Genomic DNA, 24,887 nt, shown 5'->3' with positions numbered 1-24,887 from the left:
CGTAAACGAAGAAGCATTGAAAGCTTGTGCCTCAGCAGCATTGCTTATTTGCTGCTGTTGCCCAGAATAGCGACAGTACAGTACAGTGCATAGCATATCAGCACACAGCCCAAAAGCCCACTTCAGCATTAGTGGTGTCAGTTGCTTACCGCCCGCACAAGAGCGGGTGCGAGGTCGCCCAAAAAACCTGTGACTGGTTCCGTTCTCCCAGAGTGGAAACCATAATGGCTGCCGGCTTCTCTTCCCCGTCCTGTGCAGAGGGGCGGGCCGTGGGCGAGCCCCAGCCAAGAGCGGGAACCCGGCGTCTCACTGTGTTCAGTGAGAGGGGGCTGGAGAATGCAAAGCAGACTCCAGCTCCCTGCGCTGAGCTACTGTACAGCGTCCCGCCCCTCCCCTGACTGGCACGGCTGGGGCGGGAACGAAACGAAAACTAGGCCGCAAAGCCGGGGACTCTAGTAATAAGCGCGGCCGTCCCATGTGCACGGCCGACGCCGAAGTCCCCCGGCGCACCACAAGTCCCAGCCGCGCCACAATGTAAAAAACAACCAGCAGCGGCCGGCGCGGCCGTTTTCAATACATAAATTCACTCAGCAAAGCTGCAGTGAATAATAGCACCAGCGCTCCGCGCTGTTGTCCCCGGCGCACTAACACTCCCAGCAATGCTGGTGTGTGTGGGCGCGATGTGCATGGGAACACAGAGTACCTTGATGTAGCAGGGCCCTGTCCCTGACGATACTCAGCTCCATATCCAGCAGGTTCTCTGGGTCTGTGGATGGAGCTCGGTCTCTGTGCCTGGAGACCGGTAAGATCCCACTTCACCCAGAGCCCCTCATGGGGATGTGGAAGGAAAGCAGCATGTGGGCTCCGGCCTCTGTACTAGCAATAAGTACCTCAACCTTACAACACCATCCACGGGTGAGAAGGGAGCATGCTGGGGGCCCTACATGGGCCCTCTTTTCTTCCATCCGACATAGTCAGCAGCTGCTGCTGACTAAAATCTGTGGAGCTATGCATGGATGTCTGACCTCCTTCGCACACAAAGCTAAAACTGGAGAACCCGTGATATCACGGGGGGGTATAGCCAGAAGGGGAGGGGCCTTGCACTTTTTAGTGTAGTGCTTTGTGTGGCCTCCGGAGGGCAGTAGCTATACCCAATCGTCTGGGTCTCCCAATAGAGCGCTGAAGAAAAGTGTCTTTTCAGCATACGTCCAAGTGCACAACCTATCACACACAGATCCTCAGTAGGTATGAACAATTTTAAACACAGGCACACGGTCAGTGTAGAAAATATTAGTGTACATCACCAGGTTCATGCCGGCAAACATGGCTCGAGTGATGTGAATTATAGAAAATAACACGCAGTCTTCATGTGTACGAGCCGGAAGTATCACTGCTTGTTCTGGACCTGACTTGGGCCAATCCTACACATGGTCATACATCGCCCCATGGCCATACCCAGCGAGGGGCATGGGGACAGCTGCACCCCCCCCCCCTCCCCAGAAGCAGGGGCACGCACCTATTATGACCTGACTGTCAGGTAGCGGGTGCGTCAGGCAGTGCAGGTGGTGAGGAGAGGACAGGGCGGCATGGTGCATCGGCACCCACCACCTACTAGTACCCCAGACAGTCTGGGGAGCTGTTGTATATGATGGGGGGCTGAATATGGGAGCCCTATGGAGGGCCTTATGAGATACAGCCCCCCATAGGGCTCTTATCATGTGAGCCCTATGGAGGGGCTGTATATGATATGGGAGCCCTATGGGGGGGCTGTATATGAGAGTCCTATGGGGGGCTATATATGAGAAGGGAGTTTTATGGGGGGCTGTATATGAGATGGGAGCCCTATGGGGGGCTGTATATGAGATGGGAGCCCTATGGGGGGCTGTATATGAGATGGAAGCCCTATGGGGGGCTGTATATGAGGTGGAAGCCCTATGGGGGGCTATATATGAGAAGGGAGTTTTATGGGGGGCTGTATATGAGATGGGAGCCCTATGGGGGGCTGTATATGAGATGGAAGCCCTATGGGGGGCTGTATATGAGATGGGACCCCTATGCGGGGGGGGCTGTATATGAGATGGGAGCCCTATGGGGGGGCTGTATATGAGATGGGAGCCCTATGGGAGGGGGGCTGTATATGAGATGGGAGCCCTATGGGAGGGGGGCTGTATATGAGATGGGAGCCCTATGGGAGGGGGGCTGTATATGAGATGGGAGCCCTATGGGAGGGGGGCTGTATATGAGATGGGAGCCCTATGGGGGGGGGCTGTATATGAGATGGGAGCCCTATGGGGGGGGCTGTATATGAGATGGGAGCCCTATGGGGGGGGGGCTGTATATGAGATGGGAGCCCTATGGGGGGGGCTCTATATGAGATGGGAGCCCTATGGGGGGGGGCTGTATATGAGATGGGAGCCCTATGGGGGGGGGGCTGTATATGAGATGGGAGCCCTATGGGGGGGGGGGCTGTATATGAGATGGGAGCCCTATGGGGGGGGGGGGGCTGTATATGAGATGGGAGCCCTATGGGGGGGGGCTGTATATGAGATGGGAGCCCTATGGGGGGGGCTGTATATGAGATGGGAGCCCTATGGGGGGGGCTGTATATGAGATGGGAGCCCTATGGGGGAGGGGGCTGTATATGAGATGAGAGCCCTATGGGGGGGGCTGTATATGAGATGGGAGCCCTATGGGGGGGGCTGTATATGAGATGGGAGCCCTATGGGGGGGGCTGTATATGAGATGGGAGCCCTATGGGGGGGGCTGTATATGAGATGGGAGCCCTATGGGGGGGGGGCAGTATATGAGATGGGAGCCCTATGGGGGGGGCTGTATATGAGATGGGAGCCCTATGGGGGGGGCTGTATATGAGATGGGAGCCCTATGGGGGGGGCTGTATATGAGATGGGAGCCCTATGGGGGGGGGGCAGTATATGAGATGGGAGCCCTATGGGGGGGGGCTGTATATGAGATGGGAGCCCTATGGGGGGGGCTGTATATGAGATGGGAGCACTATGGGTGGACTGTATATGAGATGGGAGCCCTAAGGGGGGGGGCTGTATACAGTATGTGTTTGTTGGGGGGCTCTAGGACCCGGAAGCAACATGTGACTGGTGACATTGCCCGGTCACATGGTGCTGTTTAAGGTGCTGCGCCAGGTCCTGCTCTGCATAAATGCAGAAATATGCAGCATGTGAACGCACCTTTTTCTTTAAAACAACTAATCTTTCAAATTTATCCCAGTTATAATTTGTTTGCCTTCTTATTTACATTTAGAAGACATCGAGGCTGGAGGCTGCCTAAATGGATATAAGAAACTGGTTCCAAAAAGGCAAATTAAGTAATTTCTGTAGAAATGAAATTGAGAGGAAGCGACCCAGCCTAGAGACATTTAACCATACATTCCATGTTTCCCAATAGGTCTATAATAGTGATCACTGATGAGTGAGTGTAATCATTACTATTTGCTATTCGCATTTTTCGTTATTTGGCCAGTATCGCTGGTGCTCGTGAGTGATGTGTAGAGCAATATGGATCTGACACAATTTGACAGCTCCCTTCACTACATAAAGTGAGCTGGCACCTCCGTGAGAGCAGATTGAACGTTAGGCTCTCTCTGGGAGGCACTAAAAGGTGTTTTATATAGTAGAAATGTGAAAATTCCCACTCTCCCGCCCTGTTCCGGAAAGACTCGTTTTATGACCGGATTTGTGTAGGCGGAGCCTATCACTAATTGGCTAACGTTGTATTCGCTATTCGGACGAGTATGCAAGTATTAAAAAGTACTCGTTATGAGTATAGCGAGTGCGAATATTACGCCCCTCACTCACCACTTGTTTATAAAGTAAACATACATTGGCCAACTTAATTTTAGAGTATTTTAAAATCGTACCCATCATAAATTAACGTAACATCTCAACATGTTAAGGTTTTGAGTTAAGGGCAAGAAGACGTATATTTTATCTGTTGCTATTCTATTTCTATTCTATTTTCATTTCATACACCTTTTCTGTTCTAATATTTTACAACCTGAATGATCATGGCTTCCCCCCCCTCCCTTCCTAGTTTTGATCCTGGGTACGCCCATGCATTGCCCTACATTCACATTAATTGATGACATGATGTTCTTTACAGTAATTACTGTCCTCACAAACACTAAACCACACTGGTGCTCTCCCACCTGACAGAACAGTGATATTTATCAAAATTTCACTTAACAGCCCAGTATGTGACACATCTCTGGAATCAGGATCTCTGCCCCTACATTATGCTACTATCAGATTAGATGGCAAAATCCTGGTGACAGATTCACTTTAATGATTATATTAAGTTTTACTTAGCAGAGATATTTTGTGCTTACTATAATTTACGAGCGCAATGAAAGCCGATGCTATGCTGCCAAGGTGGGTATCTGGTTGGGGACAGCGGACTGATCCTGGTCCATTGCAATAAGACAGTGTGGATAGAGGTACGCAGATCACCAAGAGACCGAAGAACAGAGAAAAGTCGCAGGGTCTAATAAAGTAGCTTTTCATGCTTCCTTGCTACAGAAGGTGGTTAGTAGAAGAGAGGTCTCGGTCCATTTTTACCTGTCTCTTCTGGGGGGGATTGAATTCCTTCACTCTTTGCTCTCTTAGTCCTGAATTTCTGCTGACACCCCTCCTGCTCCTCACATATTTCCATTTTCACTATCTCTACAATTGCTCCTGTGATTGTCGGCTTTGTTCTTCCTTGCAGATCTCCGGAAAGATTGATTCAATACCTATCAAACATTTTTATCTTTCTCCTTTTTGTTATTCGTGCTTTTTCAATTCCAGCTCTGTCTTTAGGCGTCATCCTTATAATCTTTGTCGTTTTTTTTGTTTTTGCAGTGTTTATATCATTCCACACATTTAGCTCTATCTACTTTCCATCTTGATCTCTCAATCATCATCTGTAATTGGTTTTCTTTGAATATTTGGAGAAGATAATACCCAAACTTGTAAATGGAAGTATTTTTTTTGTGCTAACTTCACTGTATACTTTCACTTCAGAATAGCGTATATTCCAAAGGAGATTGACACTTGTCTCACCATAACAAATATATCATTTATTGATGCATGTTAAAATCCAAGTAGAAAAAATGGGTAAATATGCACGGTGGTACAGAGCAAGGCACAGAGGGAACTACATCGAAGGCAACATGTCTCTGACCTCTACCACTGCTTGAAATTCTGCTTCACAGATTATCCCAATGACAGTCAGTATTGGCCCTCATTACCTACCCCCTGCTGTATGTTTATACGTACAGTGTGTGTATGTATATATATATATATATATATATATATATATATATATATCTCCATACATATATATATCTCCATACATATATATATCTCCATACATATATATATATCCATACATATATATATATATCCATACATATATATATATATATCCATACATATATATATATATATCCATACATATATATATATATCCATACATATATATATATCCATACATATATATATATATCCATACATATATATATATATATCCATACATATATATATATATATATCCATACATATATATATATATATATCCATACATATATATATATATATATCCATACATATATATATATATATATCCATACATATATATATATATATATATATGTATGGATATATATATATATATGTATGGATATATATATATATATGTATGGATATATATATATATGTATGGATATATATATATATGTATGGATATATATATATATATATGGATATATATATATATGTATGGATATATATATATGTATGGAGATATATATATGTATGGAGATATATATATGTATGGAGATATATATATGTATGGAGATATATATATGTATGGAGATATATATATGTATGGAGATATATATATATATATATATATATATATATATAATCTCCATACATATATATATCTCCATACATATATATATCTCCATACATATATATATCTCCATACATATATATATATCCATACATATATATATATATCCATACATATATATATATATATCCATACATATATATATATATATCCATACATATATATATATATATCCATACATATATATATATATCCATACATATATATATATATCCATACATATATATATATATATCCATACATATATATATATATATATCCATACATATATATATATATATATATCCATACATATATATATATATATATATCCATACATATATATATATATATCCATACATATATATATATATATATATCCATACATATATATATATATATATATATATATATATATATATATATATATCCATACATATATATATATATATATATATATATCCATACATATATATATATATATATATATATATCCATACATATATATATATATATATATATATATATCCATACATATATATATATATATATATATATATCCATACATATATATATATATATATATCCATACATATATATATATATATCCATACATATATATATATATATCCATACATATATATATATATATCCATACATATATATATATATATATATCCATACATATATATATATATATATATATATCCATACATATATATATATATATATATATATATATCCATACATATATATATATATATATATATATCCATACATATATATATATATATATCCATACATATATATATATATATATCCATACATATATATATATATATATCCATACATATATATATATATATATCCATACATATATATATATATATATATCCATACATATATATATATATATATATCCATACATATATATATATATATATATCCATACATATATATATATATATATATCCATACATATATATATATATATATATCCATACATATATATATATATATATCCATACATATATATATATATATATATATCCATACATATATATATATATATATATCCATACATATATATATATATATATATATCCATACATATATATATATATATATATCCATACATACATATATACATACATACATACATACATACAGTACAGACTAAGTTTGGACACACCTTCTCATTCAAAGAGTTTTCTTTATTTTTCATGACTCTGAAAATTGTAGATTCACATTGAAGGCATCAAAACTATGAATTAAAACATGTGCAATGAAATACTTAAAAGTGTGAAACAACTGAAAATATGTCTTATATTCTAGGTTCTTCAAAGTAGCCACCTTTTACTTTGATTACTGCTTTGCACAATCTTGGCATTCTCTTGATGAGCTTCAAGAGGTAGTCACCGGAAATGGTTTTCACTTCACAGGTGTGCCCTGTCAGGTTTAATAAGTGGGATTTCTTGCCTTATAAATGGGGTTGGGACCATCAGTTGTGTTGTGCATACATCTGGTGGATACTCAGCTGATAGTCCTACTGAATAGACTGTTAGCTGCTTTTTCTTGCCAAAATACAAATTCTAAGTAAAGAAAAATGAGTGGCCATCATTACTTTAAGAAATTTAAGGTCAGTGACTCCGAAAAATTGGGAAAACTTTGAAAGTGTCCCCAAGTGCAGTGGCAAAAACCATCAAACGCTACAAAGAAACTGGCTCACATGAGGACCGCCCCAGGAAAGGAAGACCAAGAGTCACCTCTGCTGTGGAGGATAAGTTTATCCGAGTCACCAGCCTCAGAAATCGCAGGTTAACAGCAGCTCAGATTAGAGACCAAGTCAATGCCACACACAGTTCTAGCAGCAGACACATCTCTAGAACAACTGTTAAGAGGAGACTTTGCAGCAGGCCTTTATGGTAAAATAGCTGCTAGGAAACCACTGCTAAGGACAGGCAACAAGCAGAAGAGACTTGTTTGGGCTAAAGAACACAAGGAATGGGCATTAGACCAGTGGGAATCTGTGCTTTTGGTCTGAGTCGAAATTTGAGATCTTTGGATCCAACCACCGTGTCTTTGTGCAACGCAGAAAAGGTGAACGGATAGACTCTACATGCCTGGTTCCCAGCGTGAAGCGTGGAGGTGGGATGGTGTGGGGGTGCTTTGCTGGTGACATTATTGGGGATTTATTCAAAATTGAAGGCATACAGAACCAGCATAGCTACCGCAGCATCTTGCAGAGGCATGCTATTCCATCCGGTTTGCGTTTAGTTGGACCATCATTTATTTTTCAACAGGACAAGGACCCCAAACACACCTCCAGACTGAGTAAGGGCTATTTGACTAAGAAGGAGAGTGATGGGGTGCTACGCCAGATTACCTGGCCTCCAGTCACCAGACCTGAACCCAATCGAGATGGTTTGGGGTGAGCTGGACCGCAGAGTGAAGGCAAAAGGGCCAACAAGTGCTAAGCATCTCTGGGAACTCCTGCAAGACTGTTGGAAGACCATTTCCGGTGACTACCTCTTGAATCTCATCAAAAGAATGCCAAGAGTGTGCAAAGCAGTAATGAAAGCAAAAGGTGGCTACTTTGAATAACCTAGAATATAAGACATATTTTCAGTTGTTTCGCAATCTTTTGTTAAGTATTTCATTCCACATGTGTTAATTCATAGTTTTGATTAAGTAGTTTATTTTCATGAAAATAAAGAAAACTGTTTATCTCTCTACTGTGTATGTATGTATGTGTATGCATACAGTGCCTACAAGTAGTATTCAACCCCCTGCAGATTTAGCAGGTTTGATAAGATGCAAATAAGTTAGAGCCTGCAAACTTCAAACAAGAGCAGGATTTATTAACAGATGCATAAATCTTACAAACCAACAAGTTATGTTGCTCAGTTAAATTTTAATAAATTTTCAACATAAAAGTGTGGGTCAATTATTATTCAACCCCTAGGTTTAATATTTTGTGGAATAACCCTTGTTTGCAATTACAGCTAATAATCGTCTTTTATAAGACCTGATCAGGCCGGCACAGGTCTCTGGAATTATCTTGGCCCACTCCTCCATGCAGATCTTCTCCAAGTTATCTACTTTCTTTGGATGTCTCATGTGGACTTTAATCTTGAGCTCCTTCCACATGTTTTCAATTGGGTTAAGGTCAGGAGACTGACTAGGCCACTGCAACACCTTGATTTTTTTCCCTCTTGAACCAGGCCTTGGTTTTCTTGGCTGTGTGCTTTGGGTCGTTGTCTTGTTGGAAGATGAAATGACGACCCATCTTAAGATCCTTGATGGAGGAGCGGAGGTTCTTGGCCAAAATCTCCAGGTAGGCCGTGCTATCCATCTTCCCATGGATGCGGACCAGATGGCAAGGCCCCTTGGCTAAGAAACAGCCCCACAGCATGATGCTGCCACCACCATGCTTGACTGTAGGGATGGTATTCTTGGGGTCGTATGCAGTGCCATCCAGTCTCCAAACGTCACGTGTGTGTGGTTGGCACCAAAGATCTCGATCTTGGTCTCATCAGACCAGAGAACCTTGAACCAGTCTGTCTCAGAGTCCTCCAAGTGATCATGAGCAAACTGTAGACGAGCCTTGACATGACGCTTTGAAAGTAAAGGTACCTTACCGGCTCGTCTGGAACGGAGATCATTGGGGTGGAGTACGTTACTTATGGTATTGACTGAAACCAATGTCCCCACTGCCATGAGATCTTCCCGGAGCTCCTTCCTTGTTGTTCTTGGGTTAGCCTTGACTTTTCAGACAAGCCTGGCCTTGGCACGGGTGGAAACTTTCAAAGGCTGTCCAGGCCGTGGAAGGCTAACAGTAGTTCCATAAGCCTTCCACTTCCAGATGATGCTCCCAACAGTGGAGACAGGTAGGCCCAACTCCTTGGAAAGGGTTTTGTACCCCTTGCCAGCCTTGTGACCCTCCACGATCTTGTCTCTGATGGCCTTGGAATGCTCCTTTTGTCTTTCCCATGTTGACCAAGTATGAGTGCTGTTCACAAGTTTAGTCAGAAAAGGCTGGAAAAAGAGATAAGTAATCCAAACGTGAAGTTCATTGTTCTTTGTGCCTGAAATACTTCTTAATACTTTAGGGGAACCAAACAGAATTCTGGTGGATTGAGGGGTTGAATAATAAATGACCCTCTGAATAAACGTTTCACAATTTTAAAAAAAAAAAAAAAAAAGAAGAAAAATAACATTCTTTTTTGCTGCAGTGCATTTCACACTTCCAGGCTGATCTACAGTCCAAATGTCACAATGCCAAGTTAATTCCGAATGTGTAAACCTGCTAAATCTGCAGGGGGTTGAATACTACTTGTAGGCACTGTGTGTGTGTGTATATATATGTATGTATGTATGTATGTATGTATATATATATATATATATATATATATATATATATATATATATATATATATATTTGCCTTATTCTGTCTGTCATGCTCCGAAATTGTGTCCTTACGGTGACACAAAGCTGATTGGCCGCTGGGCTCGCCATGGCCCCGCCCCCCCACACGGATTGGCCTCTCGCCCCGGCTCTCTGCAGGCCCCGCCCCCCTCACGCAATGCACGCTCGCTCTGGCCCAACTGACACGGAGCCGCGACTCCCAGGTGAGTACACACACACATCAGATCACACTCACTCTCACACACACCTCACACATCACAACATCCTGGGATATCGCTTGCTTCTACACCGGCTCCGTCAGGATCCCGGCAGCGCCAGACATAACCTTGCGATGCTGGGATCTTGACGGAGGCCGTGAAAGCTGGTAACCATTATACACATCGGGTAACTAAGGTCCCTTAGTTACCCGATGTGTATCATAGTTACCAGTGTACACCGGCTCACACTCACTCTCACACACACCTCACACACACATCACATCGCATCCACACATCAAGGTCCTGCAGCGGCGGAAAATACAGACACATAACAGCACACACACATAACAGCACACACATACACACACACAAATCAGATCACACTCACTCTCACATACACATCACATCGCATCCACATACTCACAACATCCTGGGATATCGCTTGCTTCTCGGCGGCGGTACTGTGCTGTTAGCTTCCAGGACCTGCGGGAGGATCACATGGCCAGAAGCATGTGGTACCTCCGGATGTTGTGAGTATAAGCGCGTATGTGCGATATCGTCAGTGTCTGTGTGTGTGAGTGGATGCAATCGGGTGTGTGTGAGTGGATGCAATCGGGTGTGTGTGAGTGGATGCGATCGGGTGTGTGTGAGTGGATGCGATCGGGTGTGTGTGAGTGGATGCGATCGGGTGTGTGTGAGTGGATGCGATCGGGTGTGTGAGTGTCGGCAGAGGAGCACGGCGTGCTGGAGGAGGCTGGGAGCAGAGAGGCTGATCATGGGGAAGGCTGGGAGGAGAGAGGCTGATGCTGGGGGAGGCTGGGAGGGGGAGGCTGGGACGAGGGAGGCTGATGCTGGTGGAGGCTGATGCTTGGGGAGGCTGATGCTGGGGGAGGCTGGAAGGAGAGAGGCTAATGCTGGTGGAGGCTAATGCTGGTGGAGGCTGATGCTTGGGGAGGCTGATGCTGGGGAGACTGGGAGGGGAAGGCTAATGCTGAGGGAGGCTGGGAGGAAGGAGGCTGGGAGGAGAGAGGCTGATCCTGGGGAAGGCTGGGAACGGGAGGCTGATGCTGAGGGAGGCTGGAAGGAGAGAGGCTGATGCTGGGGGAGGCTGGAAGGAGAGAGGCTGATGCTGGTGGAGGCTGATGCTTGGGGAGGCTGATGCTGGGGGAGACTGGGAGCGGAAGGCTGATGCTGAGGGAGGCTGGGAGGGGGAGGCTGGGAGGAAGGAGGCTGGGAGGAGAGAGGCTGATCCTGGGGAAGGCTGGGAAGGGGAGGCTGATGCTGGGGGAGGCTGGAAGGAGAGAGGCTGATGCTGGTGGAGGCTGATGCATGGGGAGGCTGATGCTGGGGGAGACTGGGAGCGGAAGGCTGATGCTGAGGGAGGCTGGGAGGGGGAGGCTGGGAGGAAGGAGGCTGGGAGGAGAGAGGCTGATCCTGGGGAAGGCTGGGAAGGGGAGGCTGATGCTGAGGGAAGCTGGAAGGAGAGAGGCTGATGCTGGGGGAGGCTGGAAGGAGAGAGGCTGAGGCTGGGAGGAGAGAGGCTGATGCTGGGGAAGGCTGATGCTGAGGGAGGCTGGGAGGGGAAAGATGATGCTGGGGAAGGCTGGGAGGACGGAGGCTGGGAGGAGAGAGGCTGATCCTGGGGAAGGCTGGGAGAGGGAGGCTGATGCTGGAGGAGGCTGGAAGGAGAGAGGCTGATGCTGGCGGAGGCTGATGCTGGGGGAGGCTGGAAGGAGAGAGGCTGATGCTGGTGGAGGCTGATGCTTGGGGAGGCTGGGAGAGGGAGGCTGATGCTGAGGGAGGCTGGGAGGAGGGAGGCTGGGAGAGGTAGGCTGAGAGAAGAGAGGCTGATGCGCGCACACACACACACACACACACACACACACACACACACACACACACACACACACACACACACACACACACTGGGAACCACAAACAACTGCCCTACAGACACCCACACACACAGACAACGCTGCACACACACAACACCCAACACACAAACACCGCGGCACACACAAATATACGCACATACCGCACAACACACACATTGCACAAAACATACCTCCCCCCAAAACACACCACACACACACAAACCGCGCAACACACACACACACACAACGCTACAGACACACAGCGCTCCACAAACAACGCAACACACGCAACACACATACAACACCGCTCTCACCCCCCGCCACACCCAGACAACACCCAGAACATGTACAGCGCCTACACAAACACTTGGTAACTACACACAACAACATCTCTATCTATATATATATATATATATTACAGTTAGGTCCAGAAATATTTGGACAGTGACACAAGTTTTGTTATTTTAGCTGTTTACAAAAACATGTTCAGAAATACAATTATATATATATATAATATGGGCTGAAAGTGCACACTCCCAGCTGCAATATGAGAGTTTACACATCCAAATTGGAGAAAGGGTTTAGGAATCATAGCTCTGTAATGCATAGCCTCCTCTTTTTCAAGGGACCAAAAGTAATTGGACAAGGGACCCTAAGGGCTGCAATTAACTCTGAAGGTGTCTCCCTCGTTAACCTGTAATCAATGAAGTAGTTACAAGGTCTGGGGTTGATTACAGGTGTGTGGTTTTGCATTTGGAAGCTGTTGCTGTGACCAGACAACATGCGGTCTAAGGAACTCTCAATTGAGGTGAAGCAGAACATCCTGAGGCTGAAAAAAAAGAAAAAAATCCATCAGAGAGATAGCAGACATGCTTGGAGTAGCAAAATGAACAGTCGGGTACATTCTGAGAAAAAAGGAATTGACTGGTGAGCTTGGGAACTCAAAAAGGCCTGGGCGTCCACGGATGACAACAGTGGTGGATGATCGCCACATACTTTCTTTGGTGAAGAAGAACCCGTTCACAACATCAACTGAAGTCCAGAACACTCTCAGTGAAGTAGGTGTATCTGTCTCTAAGTCAACAGTAAAGAGAAGACTCCATGAAAGTAAATACAAAGGGTTCACATCTAGATGCAAACCATTCATCAATTCCAAAAATACAGGCCAGAGTTAAATTTGCTGAAAAACACCTCATGAAGCCAGCTCAGTTCTGGAAAAGTATTCTATGGACAGATGAGACCAAGATCAACCTGTACCAGAATGATGGGAAGAAAAAAGTTTGGAGAAGAAAGGGAACGGCAAATGATCCAAGGCACACCACATCCTCTGTAAAACATGGTGGAGGCAACGTGATGGCATGGGCATGCATGGCTTTCAATGGCACTGGGTCACTTGTGTTTATTGATGACATAACAGCAGACAAGAATAGCCGGATGAATTCTGAAGTGTACCGGGATATACTTTCAGCCCAGATTCAGCCAAATGCCGCAAAGTGGATCGGACGGCGCTTCATAGTACAGATGGACAATGACCCCAAGCATACAGCCAAAGCTGCCCAGGAGTTCATGAGTGCAAAAAAGTGGAACATTCTGCAATGGCCAAGTCAATCACCAGATCTTAACCCAATTGAGCATGCATTTCACTTGCTCAAATCCAGACTTAAGACGGAAAGACCCACAAACAAGCAAGACCTGAAGGCTGCGGCTGTAAAGGCCTGGCAAAGCATTAAGAAGGAGGAAACCCAGCGTTTGGTGATGTCCATGGGTTCCAGACTTAAGGCAGTGATTGCCTCCAAAGGATTCGCAACAAAATATTGAAAATAAAAATATTTTGTTTGGGTTTGGTTTATTTGTCCAATTACTTTCGACCTCCTAAAATGTGGAGTGTTTGTAAAGAAATGTGTACAATTCCTACAATTTCTATCAGATATTTTTGTTCAAACCTTCAAATTAAACGTTACAATCTGCACTTGAATTCTGTTGTAGAGATTTCATTTAAAATCCAATGTGGTGGCATGCAGAGCCCAACTCGCGAAAATTGTGTCACTGTCCAAATATTTCTGGACCTAACTGTATGTTATATATATATATATATATATATATATATTATATATATATATATATATATATTATATATATATATATATTATATATATTATATATATATATATATATATATATATATATATATATATATATATATATATATATATATATATATATATATATATATATATATATATAATGTTATTCTTCTATTTTTTTTCTTCAAGTAATTCACTTCAACTCTAATAAAAGCATTGAACATGGGTGTCCAGTCTCATAAAAATCATGGAGCTGATTCATCAAAGTTTTTTTTTTTTTCACACCTTCAATAGTTGCAATATTGTTGCGCAACGCAGTTGTGCAAAATTTGTGCTGGTCTTTGCACCACATTGGATCAGCTCTGTAAAAAAATGGGCTTACCTGGTAATGGTGGGAGCAAACACCACCAAGAGGCATTGTGGTGTAAAAAAAGCAATGTAAAGATGTCCATTAAATATAACTCTAAAGTCTAAATAGTTGAAACGCATGTGTTCAAACTGTGAATTTCCTTTTATTTTGCAGGGCCTTCGTTTTGAAGTGGTTCCTTCTTGGTTCAAAGAGACTCTAGATAAATCCTCGTTTTCTGCTCCATATGAATATGCAGTTGAAACCGCTAAACAAAAGGCCTTGGAAGTGGCCCGGAGAATGCACGTGGTCAGTCTGAACTTTATGTATTTTTTTATTTACTGGCTATCGCTGATTGAATCACAGTTGGAATTCTATGGCAGATTTTCACATGAAACATGTAATGCTGGTGATGGCCACCAAGGGATTTTAATAAAACCACTACAAAGTTAGAATGGAGAAGTTGCCCATCATGTACCTTGCATAGAATGCAGTGGAGAAGCTCTTTGCAGCTCTACCACCAGCTTTAGCAGCTTGAGTTAGGTAGTTGCTATGTCTGAGCTCTGCATTTGGCAGAACCACATGAAGCGTACCACAGAATATATGCCCCTGTAATAGCATATGTTTGACATTGATTGAAATCAAACTACCTTTCAGTACAATTGAGACAAGGGTATTGCAGGCAAATAATCCTCTGGGCAAGACATCAGGAGAATTTTCCAGTATATGCGTCAAATGTGGAGCCCAAACATGGTGACATATGTATGTATGTATGTATGTATTTATGTATATGTTTTGTGTGGTTTTTTTTTTTTTTTTTTTTTTTTTTTATCTTTTCTTGTAACATTCACCCATGACAGCACCATGGAGAGAGGTATCCACCCTTCAGGGACCGGTAACCTGCAGGATAAAAAGGCCGTACCTCTCCCATGTACCAGTTGGTTTCTAATCCTTGACAAGGGAAGACAGCAATATATAACAAAAGAGACCTCATCCTGGCCTGAACGGTTGATGCAGGCAGTAGCGCCATCCATGCTGCGGCCAGTGCAGTAGTCCTGGAAATGCCACAGTGTGTCCAGGGGGCTTCACTGGTATGTGAGTGCTGGCAGCTGCTGCATTCCTAATGGCCAGCTGTTTACAGTGGGTCCCAGGACTGCATATGTGCGTGCCCTGATGACTAGCACTCTGGAGACATCGTTGACCTGGCGTGGGATCAGAGCAGGCTGATTCGGAGGGTAGGGCTGTGTGTGGCAGGTCCCATATTTAGGAATGCGGTTAGACCACCAACAAAGCTGTTTTTTCGCTGTAGCCTAATCACTTCAGCAAGATGGACCCAAAGTAATCTTCCCTTACAGATGACCCTCCAAGTAACCTTGCTCATTAGTATGTCCCACAGCAATTCTCTTGTATGAAACTGGGCCCACAATACCACCAGGATGTATGAGGTCAGGTAACCCAGTAGTGACATAGCCCTTCTGAGGGACATATCGGGAGATTTTACTGACTCTGAAACCTGACTTTATATTTTTCCTATTTTGACTTCTGGAAGGCGGCACTCATGCATTCTGGAGTCCAGCATGGTTAAGGCTATCCTGAGGGAATTCCACATGTATTGGTACATGATAATACGTATCTTTCAGATCCAGGACCACCATGTGACAGTCTGGGAACAGCATCTTTATCACAGATCTCAAACCTCAATTTTAATTTCTGGACCTTTAAGAATTTGTCCAGGCCTGTCAATTGTATTATTATCTTGAATGATCTCTCCGGTATCTTTTTATCAAAAAAAAAGAGGGGATTAAAATCCCCTCACCTCCTCTTCCACAGGGACCTCCAAGCAGTTGGACTTTTTTACTAGATCTAAAACTTTCTTTTAGATCATCTGTCAGCTGTCCCCCTAACATTAAACCTCTCAGGAGGAACATTCTAGCTTTAGGCTGGAGCTCACAAGGGTGAAAATACAGCTTCTGTGAAGAAATATTTTCACAGACAGGACCCCTGAAGATTAGATTACAAAGATCCATACGGACAAAAGAAATGGGGTGGGTCATACACAATCACCACACCACTTCAGAGCTACTCTTAAGAGCACATCAACACCAGGAGAACAGAGTAAATTTGCTTCAAAGAATATCAAAATTTATTAAGTTATTACACATACAATATTACGTAAGATAAAACAGGCACGAGAGGAAAAGATGATATAAAAGGCAATAACACCTGGGGGCTGCACAACCGTCACTAAGAAAAAATCAAATCTCTATCCACCAGGCCAAATGTATCTATCAAGGCAAGAAAAAGAGCCCCAGTGGGCTCATTTATCAAAAGGCACAGCCCAATTTTTATTTGATGATTACCCAGGCCCAAGTGGAGGATAAAAAAGTAGGCAATAGGCAAGCAGTAGTTGTGCTAGAGGAACACATGCATCAGGCGGCCCCTATTAAGTAAGTAGACCCATGAGGGTTCAGTGTACAAACAATAAGCCGGGACAAGCTGAATGCATGTGGACCCAGTCCACCAATACCGCTAACCTGCAAAGGCCAAAGGACGTGCAGCCGACCAAGGGTGACAGGGAGGGTAAAACCCCCAGTACAAACTCCAACGTACGTTTCACGATGGTGAAGTATTCGCTTCGTCAGGGAGTGGGTACATAGCACAGAAGGGCTGCTATAAATAGCCCTAAACACAGCTGGGACACCGCACTGATAAGTCTCGGCGCGTGCGCACATCGCGCCATACAGACCCAGCACCTCCCACCGGCCGTCACGATCCGGCGCATGCGCGGGAGCGGGGACGCGTCTCCATAGCTCCCGCGCATGCGCCCCGATCAGTCAAAGACGGCCGCGGCAGGCCGGGCTGGCGGTGAGAAGTGCGCAAGCGCACATCAGTGCGGGACGGAGCTCGAAGGATCAGGGACACAGACTGTAATAAGATCATGAATCATAGGTAAATACAAAAAAATCATAATGAAATAACGATTCAGCTGCGTGATCCGGTTCCAGGGGTCCGTATATAGATGTAGAATTGAAATGTGTCGAAAGCAATTCATGTTTAGAGACCCAGATGAGAAGTCTGTGCTAAATAAAACGAGATGAAAAAAGGGGAAAGCACAAGAAAAAAAGAAAATATTAAAACATGAATAACAAACAAAAACAAGCACATTGGGCCACAAGAATGATAGGCCACCGTATTTACTATATAAAAGAAACGATAAAAATACCCCTAAAAAATAAAAGAAAAAAGAAAGGGGCAAAACCCAAAGTGGTGTCAAAGAAAAGAGGCAAAGCTCAAAGCCTGATTGAGACCAGATGGGGCGACTGTTCCAAGAGTCACCATCCATCTAGTCTCACGCTGGGTCAGCTTCCGCTTAATGTTGCCACCACGGATGCCACTGTGAATAACTTCAATGCCGCGAACCGATAAGGATTTAGGATCACAGCCATGGTGTGATTTGAAATGGTGCGGCAGCGTCTTCAGAGTGGCAAGATCATCAACTGTCCGAGCCGCCGCAATGTCTCGCACATGTTCCCTTACGCGGATGCGGAGCTCACGGGATGTCAACCCAATATAAATTAGTGAGCACCCGCAAACCGCGTAGTAAATCACATTGGATGTACCACAAGAAATGAAGTCTCTGATGTGAAACTCGCGTTTCCCATCAGCAGATGTAAACACGAAACTGCGCGAGACATTGCGGCAAGCTAGGCAGTGGCCACAAGGGAAGCAACCGACTCGAGGTTGGGTAGAGCCGAGAAAACCAGACGGAGGCGGAACATAATGGCTCTGAACAAGCTTATCCCTTAAATTGAAAGACCTTCTGGCAGTCATCAGGGGATAATCAAATGATGAATCCCGGAAAGCAGGATCAGTCCTCAGGATAGGCCAGTGTCGATTAAGGATGGCCCTCATATGCTGCCATTCACTATTATAGGTGGTGATAAATCTCACACTGGAAAAATCCTGAGGAGATTTTTGTCTAGAAAGAAGGAGCTGGGAACGAGAGGTGTTCTTAGCCCTGAGGTACCCACGTTTTATACTGCGGTTGCTATAACCCCTCTCACGAAAGCGAGACATTAGGTCAGCGGCCTGCTCCTCGAACTTAGCATCCGAGGAGCAGATCCTCCTCATCCTTAGGAACTGTCCGGTAGGGACAGAACGAATTGTAGATGTGTGATGAGCAGACGAGGCATGAATCAGCGCATTGACAGATGTTGACTTACGAAATACATCAGTTTGGATCAAATTTCTATCATCAACATCAATAAGTATGTCTAAAAAGTCAATGCGCTTGGTGTTGTATTTATAAGTCAATTTGATGTTAAAAGGATTCATGCCAAGTCTGCCCATAAATAGGTCCAGCTGCTCCACCGTACCCCTCCAAAAAAACAACAAATCATCAATATACCTCAGCCAGCACTGCACATGGGACACGGCCACGTCACCCTCGTCGCCAAAAATCATTCTCTCCCAGAAGCCCAGGAAGAGATTAGCATACGAGGGTGCACAGGCCGCGCCCATTGCAGTGCCGCGCTTCTGTAGGTAAAAGGAGTTCTTAAAAGTAAAAAAATTATGGGTAAGGATAAAGTGGAGCAGCTGGAGTATCAAATCACACATCTCGCTGTCCCGACCGGAGGTCCCGAGGAAGAAGCGGACTGCCGCCAACCCGTCCTCATGGCGGATGCAGGTGTATAATGATTCAACATCCGCCGTGACTATTAACATGTCCGCTTCTATAAAGATACCGTCAATCCTGTTGAGCACGTCCGTTGTGTCCTTGAGGTAGGAGGGAAGTGTCTCGACCAGGGGTTTAAGGTAGTAATCAATAAATTTACACACCGGGTCACACATTCCCTCCAAACCAGACACAATCGGACGGCCCGGCGGACTGACGGCATCTTTATGAATCTTGGGGAGCAGATAAAACGTGGGCACCTTGGGGAATTTGACTAAAAGTCCTTCCAAAACCTTCTTAGTAATAAGCCCGCTATCAAAAGCCTGCTCAAGGATCAACAGAAGATCTCTGGAAAAGGAATTAATGGGATTGAAATCAAGCTTTTGATAGGTATCCTTGTCCCTCAGCTGGCGAAAGGCCTCTTTCTCATATTTCATAATGGGCCATATTACAATGTTTCCCCCCTTGTCAGCAGGTTTAAAAAGTACGTCCCTCCATGCTTCCAATTGTTTGAGGGCCGACCTCTGTTGACAAGTGAGGTTATCATTATGCCGTCTAGATGACAAGTGCGAAAAGTCATCTACAACTAATTTAGTAAAAATATCAACAGAGGGACACAATGACAAGGGGGGAAACTTAACTGACCTAGGCATGATACAAGATGGAAACCTACCAATACTGTCAGAGGGTTGTTGTTCGGATTGAAGCTCCTCCAGAACTGCTAGAGCCTCTCTCTCTGCCCGACTATCCAAATCGAAAGTTGGCACATCACGACTGTGAAGTTTCTTTAGAACCAACTTACGAGAAAACAGAAATAGATCCTTCATAGCTGTAAAAAAATCAAAAGAATTAGTCGGGGAGAAAGAGAGGCCCATAGAGAGGACCTCAACCTGAGCCTCTGACAGTATATGTGTAGAAAGGTTAATAACTTGCAATGCCCTGCTGACCTTTTTAGATGTTTTGTGTGGGGCATGCATGGAGGACTTCAATCTTGTTATCACGCCAGATGGTATTGGGTCAGATATTGTATTTGAATTAGAACGCCCAGAGGATCCACCTTCATCAGCGGAGAGACCGGATGCTATAGAAGTTGAACGAGAACGTGATCCAGACTTTGATCGATATTTAGATCGAGATCTAAAAGAGGGTTGCTGCCATCTATAGACCTGATTAAGTTGCTGGTCACGTACATCTCTTTGAAACTTTTTGAGCTTGAATGATTGTAACTCCTTCTCCAATTTGCCAAGTTCTGCATCAATGTCATTATTAAATTTAGCTAATGCTTCTGTAGTTAATTTTGACCTGATAAGTTGGAGAAGTTGCTCCATTTCCTTTTCCATCTCATTAATGGATGAAGAATTAAATTCACTAAGAAGCTGCAAATGGCCCCTCGAGCAAGCATTAGACAGCTCCTCCCACTTGGCTCTAAAAGAGTCATTTTCAACGGGAAAAGAGGGGAACACTTGTATTCGAAGACCCCTAGGGATTAGATGTTTCGATATATATTTATCCAGGAACGCCCTGTTCCACCACGTCTTGGTTCTACGTCTTAAAAGTTCCCTGTATCGGGAAACCGCCTCTCTTGTATCAACATCACCGGAAACCTCGTCACCCATATTGCCAGTCGCTTCAAGTGCCATATTCAGTTGAGAGAGCCAGGCATCATCGCGGGCCCTAAAATCCATAGTAATAAGGACAAAAACTGTGGAAACCACAGAGAATATGATTAGATTACAAAGATCCATACGGACAAAAGAAATGGGGTGGGTCATACACAATCACCACACCACTTCAGAGCTACTCTTAAGAGCACATCAACACCAGGAGAACAGAGTAAATTTGCTTCAAAGAATATCAAAATTTATTAGCAAGTTATTACACATACAATATTACGTAAGATAAAACAGGCACGAGAGGAAAAGATGATATAAAAGGCAATAACACCTGGGGGGCTGCACAACCGTCACTAAGAAAAAATCAAATCTCTATCCACCAGGCCAAATGTATCTATCAAGGCAAGAAAAAGAGCCCCAGTGGGCTCATTTATCAAAGGCACAGCCCAATTTTTATTTGATGATTACCCAGGCCCAAGTGGAGGATAAAAAAGTAGGCAATAGGCAAGCAGTAGTTGTGCTAGAGGAACACATGCATCAGGCGGCCCCTATTAAGTAAGTAGACCCATGAGGGTTCAGTGTACAAACAATAAGCCGGGACAAGCTGAATGCATGTGGACCCAGTCCACCAATACCGCTAACCTGCAAAGGCCAAAGGACGTGCAGCCGACCAAGGGTGACAGGGAGGGTAAAACCCCCAGTACAAACTCCAACGTACGTTTCACGATGGTGAAGTATTCGCTTCGTCAGGGAGTGGGTTCTTTGTCTAGAAAGAAGGATCTGGGAGCGAGAGGTGTTCTTAGCCCTGAGGTACCCACGTTTTATACTGTGGTTGCTATAACCCCTCTCACGAAAGCGAGACATTAGGTCAGCGGCCTGCTCCTCGAACTTAGCATCCGAGGAGCAGATCCTCCTCATCCTTAGGATCGGGGCGCATGCGCGGGAGCTATGGAGACGCGTCCCCGCTCCCGCGCATGCGCCGGATCGTGACGGCCGGTGGGAGGTGCTGGGTCTGTATGGCGCGATGTGCGCACGCGCCGAGACTTATCAGTGCGGTGTCCCAGCTGTGTTTAGGGCTATTTATAGCAGCCCTTCTGTGCTATGTACCCACTCCCTGACGAAGCGAATACTTCACCATCGTGAAACGTACGTTGGAGTTTGTACTGGGGGTTTTACCCTCCCTGTCACCCTTGGTCGGCTGCACGTCCTTTGGCCTTTGCAGGTTAGCGGTATTGGTGGACTGGGTCCACATGCATTCAGCTTGTCCCGGCTTATTGTTTGTACACTGAACCCTCATGGGTCTACTTACTTAATAGGGGCCGCCTGATGCATGTGTTCCTCTAGCACAACTACTGCTTGCCTATTGCCTACTTTTTTATCCTCCACTTGGGCCTGGGTAATCATCAAATAAAAATTGGGCTGTGCCTTTGATAAATGAGCCCACTGGGGCTCTTTTTCTTGCCTTGATAGATACATTTGGCCTGGTGGATAGAGATTTGATTTTTTCTCAGTGACGGTTGTGCAGCCCCCAGGTGTTATTGCCTTTTATATCATCTTTTCCTCTCGTGCCTGTTTTATCTTACGTAATATTGTATGTGTAATAACTTGCTAATAAATTTTGATATTCTTTGAAGCAAATTTACTCTGTTCTCCTGGTGTTGAAGGACCCCTGAACATATAGCCTCTGCTCCATTTTCCTCCGGCTACTCCATCTATCCTGATGTCTTTGGGGTATTCTCTGGTTATACCTTCGCCTCTTCTGAAAGATGGAAACAAAAAAGTTTAGAAACCCTTCTTTTTTTTTTTTTTTTTTTTTTTTTTTTTATGTTGTGTTTTTGCAGCCTTTTCCAAAATATCATTCAAGACTGGCAAGAATAGAAACTCTCCCTCACTTGGGATAGAGTATAGTTTTGATTTAGCTTGCTTAATCCCCAGCCAGCGCTGTAACCAAAGAGATCTACTATCTGCATTAGAAAGTGCTGCTGATCTAACTGCTAGTCTTGCCAAATCTGCGGAAGCGTCAAATAAAAATGCTGCTGCTCCTCCATATCAATGGAATTGTGGCCATAATATTGTCTTTAGCAACCATATTCTTCAGCTAGCCCTCCACATGATCTAACCAAACTATAAGTGATCTGGCCGACAGACTGCCAACACGGCTGGCTTCAGAGCACATGCCAAACATTCCCAAGTGCCCTTAAGGACGTTGTCTGCCTTGTTGTCCAGGTGATCCTTAAGCATCCCCATATCCTCAAAGGGTAAGGGGAATATTTTGATGCTTTAGAGATGGTTATGTCTAATTTTGGGGCTTTAATAGAGGAAGATGTTAAGCCTTCATCAAACAGGCATTTTCTTTTAATGAAAGACGAAAAGAACCCAATCTTTTCAGGTTTCTTCCATTCTCTTCTGATCAGGGCCTGAATCCATTCATTGACCTGTAAGGTCCAACGTTTCTTCTGTTCTAGGCCCCCAAATATGATATCCTGACTGGATCCTCAGCCATACCCACTGTAGGTCCAATTGCCTTAACTAGCCCGTCCGAATAATCTACAGGAAAAAAATAACGTCCCCCATATCACTATCCGAGAAGAGAGAAATGGAGGGATTTAAGGACAGGCTCGCCCAACTGAGGGGGATGATCTTCTATCTAGTTTTCCTAACCCTTCTCCAACATGAGACAGGGATTTTAGGGAGTTCTTAACCTCTGCCCTAATGATTGATGTGAAATCTGAGGCAAAGTTAAGGGGATCATCACACAGGATTTGTTCAAAACAAGATTGATAAAAGTTTTGTTAGGCCAGGCATTGGTCAATCCTTCTTTACAGAAGGCACATTGAATGTGTTTAGACTTCGAAACTCATTTCCTTGGTTTTTCCATGTTAAAAAGAAAAAAAAAAAGACGAGAGAAGACCCTATTATAAAGTGAACTGTCACAAAGATCATTTAATCATTTACCACTCAGATGCTATCCAGGATACCAGATTAGGGAGGAGGAATCCTGTCACTTGATAGGTTGTCCCTGGAGACTGTGGATTTCTTTTTTGTTGGGATCCAACTTATTGGAGCTGTGGCTCTGCTGGCTGGTTCTGCTGTCACTTTCCACTGAAGTGATCACCACTACCATTCCCACGTTGCCACTGGTGAGGCTGGTGAATCACCTGCTCGGGCCTCTGCTGTTGCCACTGTTTGTGCTTCTGTTCACACTGATGCTCCTGCTGCTGTCCAGGCTGCTGCTCCCCTTCCATTAACAATCGGGTCCCTTTTTTGGTGGTTGGATATGGAAAATCTAGCCAGAGGGGTACCCTGAATAAATGCGATATCAAGGGTAGTTACTACTGATGCGAGTCCCAATGGTTGGGATCACCTATACTTGGAAATATGGTCCTGAGACTAAAAAGCAGCTTCTTCGAACATGAAGGAGTTACTAGCAGTAGTATATGCCTTTAAAAGAATTTATCCTCCTTGGAGGGTCATCGGACAATTGAGTAATGGTGGCCTATCTAAATCCTCAAGAAAGGACTCGGTCCAGGGCCTTGATGGTGGTGATGGGCCGAATATTTTGGACACTGGAGAATTATCATCTTGCCTTGACAGCATTATATATAAAAGAAAACTACTAGGTGGACTTGTTAAGCCACAATCGGCAAAAGCAGGGAGACTGGGTCTTAAGCCAATACATCTTCAATTAGATTGTGGACATATGGGGATTACTGGAGATAGACATTTTTTGTGAACAGGCAAAACAGAAAGGTGAAGTTTTTTTTT

The 24,887-nt window shown here is 44.0% G+C and overlaps 1 protein-coding gene across 2 annotated transcripts in view; it reads left to right on the top strand.

Moving 5' to 3' along the window:
- Positions 1 to 24,887, top strand: part of ASMTL (acetylserotonin O-methyltransferase like) — a 140,313-nt gene that overhangs the window by 61,828 nt on the left and 53,598 nt on the right. For both annotated transcript variants that reach the window (XM_075335461.1, XM_075335460.1), the window contains exon 3: positions 15,012 to 15,143. In XM_075335461.1, coding sequence (XP_075191576.1) covers positions 15,012 to 15,143 — 132 coding nt within the window. The remainder of the gene's footprint in view (positions 1 to 15,011; positions 15,144 to 24,887) is intronic.

The sequence above is a fragment of the Anomaloglossus baeobatrachus genome, chromosome 2 (assembly GCF_048569485.1).
Source record: "Anomaloglossus baeobatrachus isolate aAnoBae1 chromosome 2, aAnoBae1.hap1, whole genome shotgun sequence".
Lineage (NCBI taxonomy): Eukaryota > Metazoa > Chordata > Amphibia > Anura > Aromobatidae > Anomaloglossus > Anomaloglossus baeobatrachus.
This window is presented reverse-complemented; position numbering and strand designations above follow the sequence as displayed.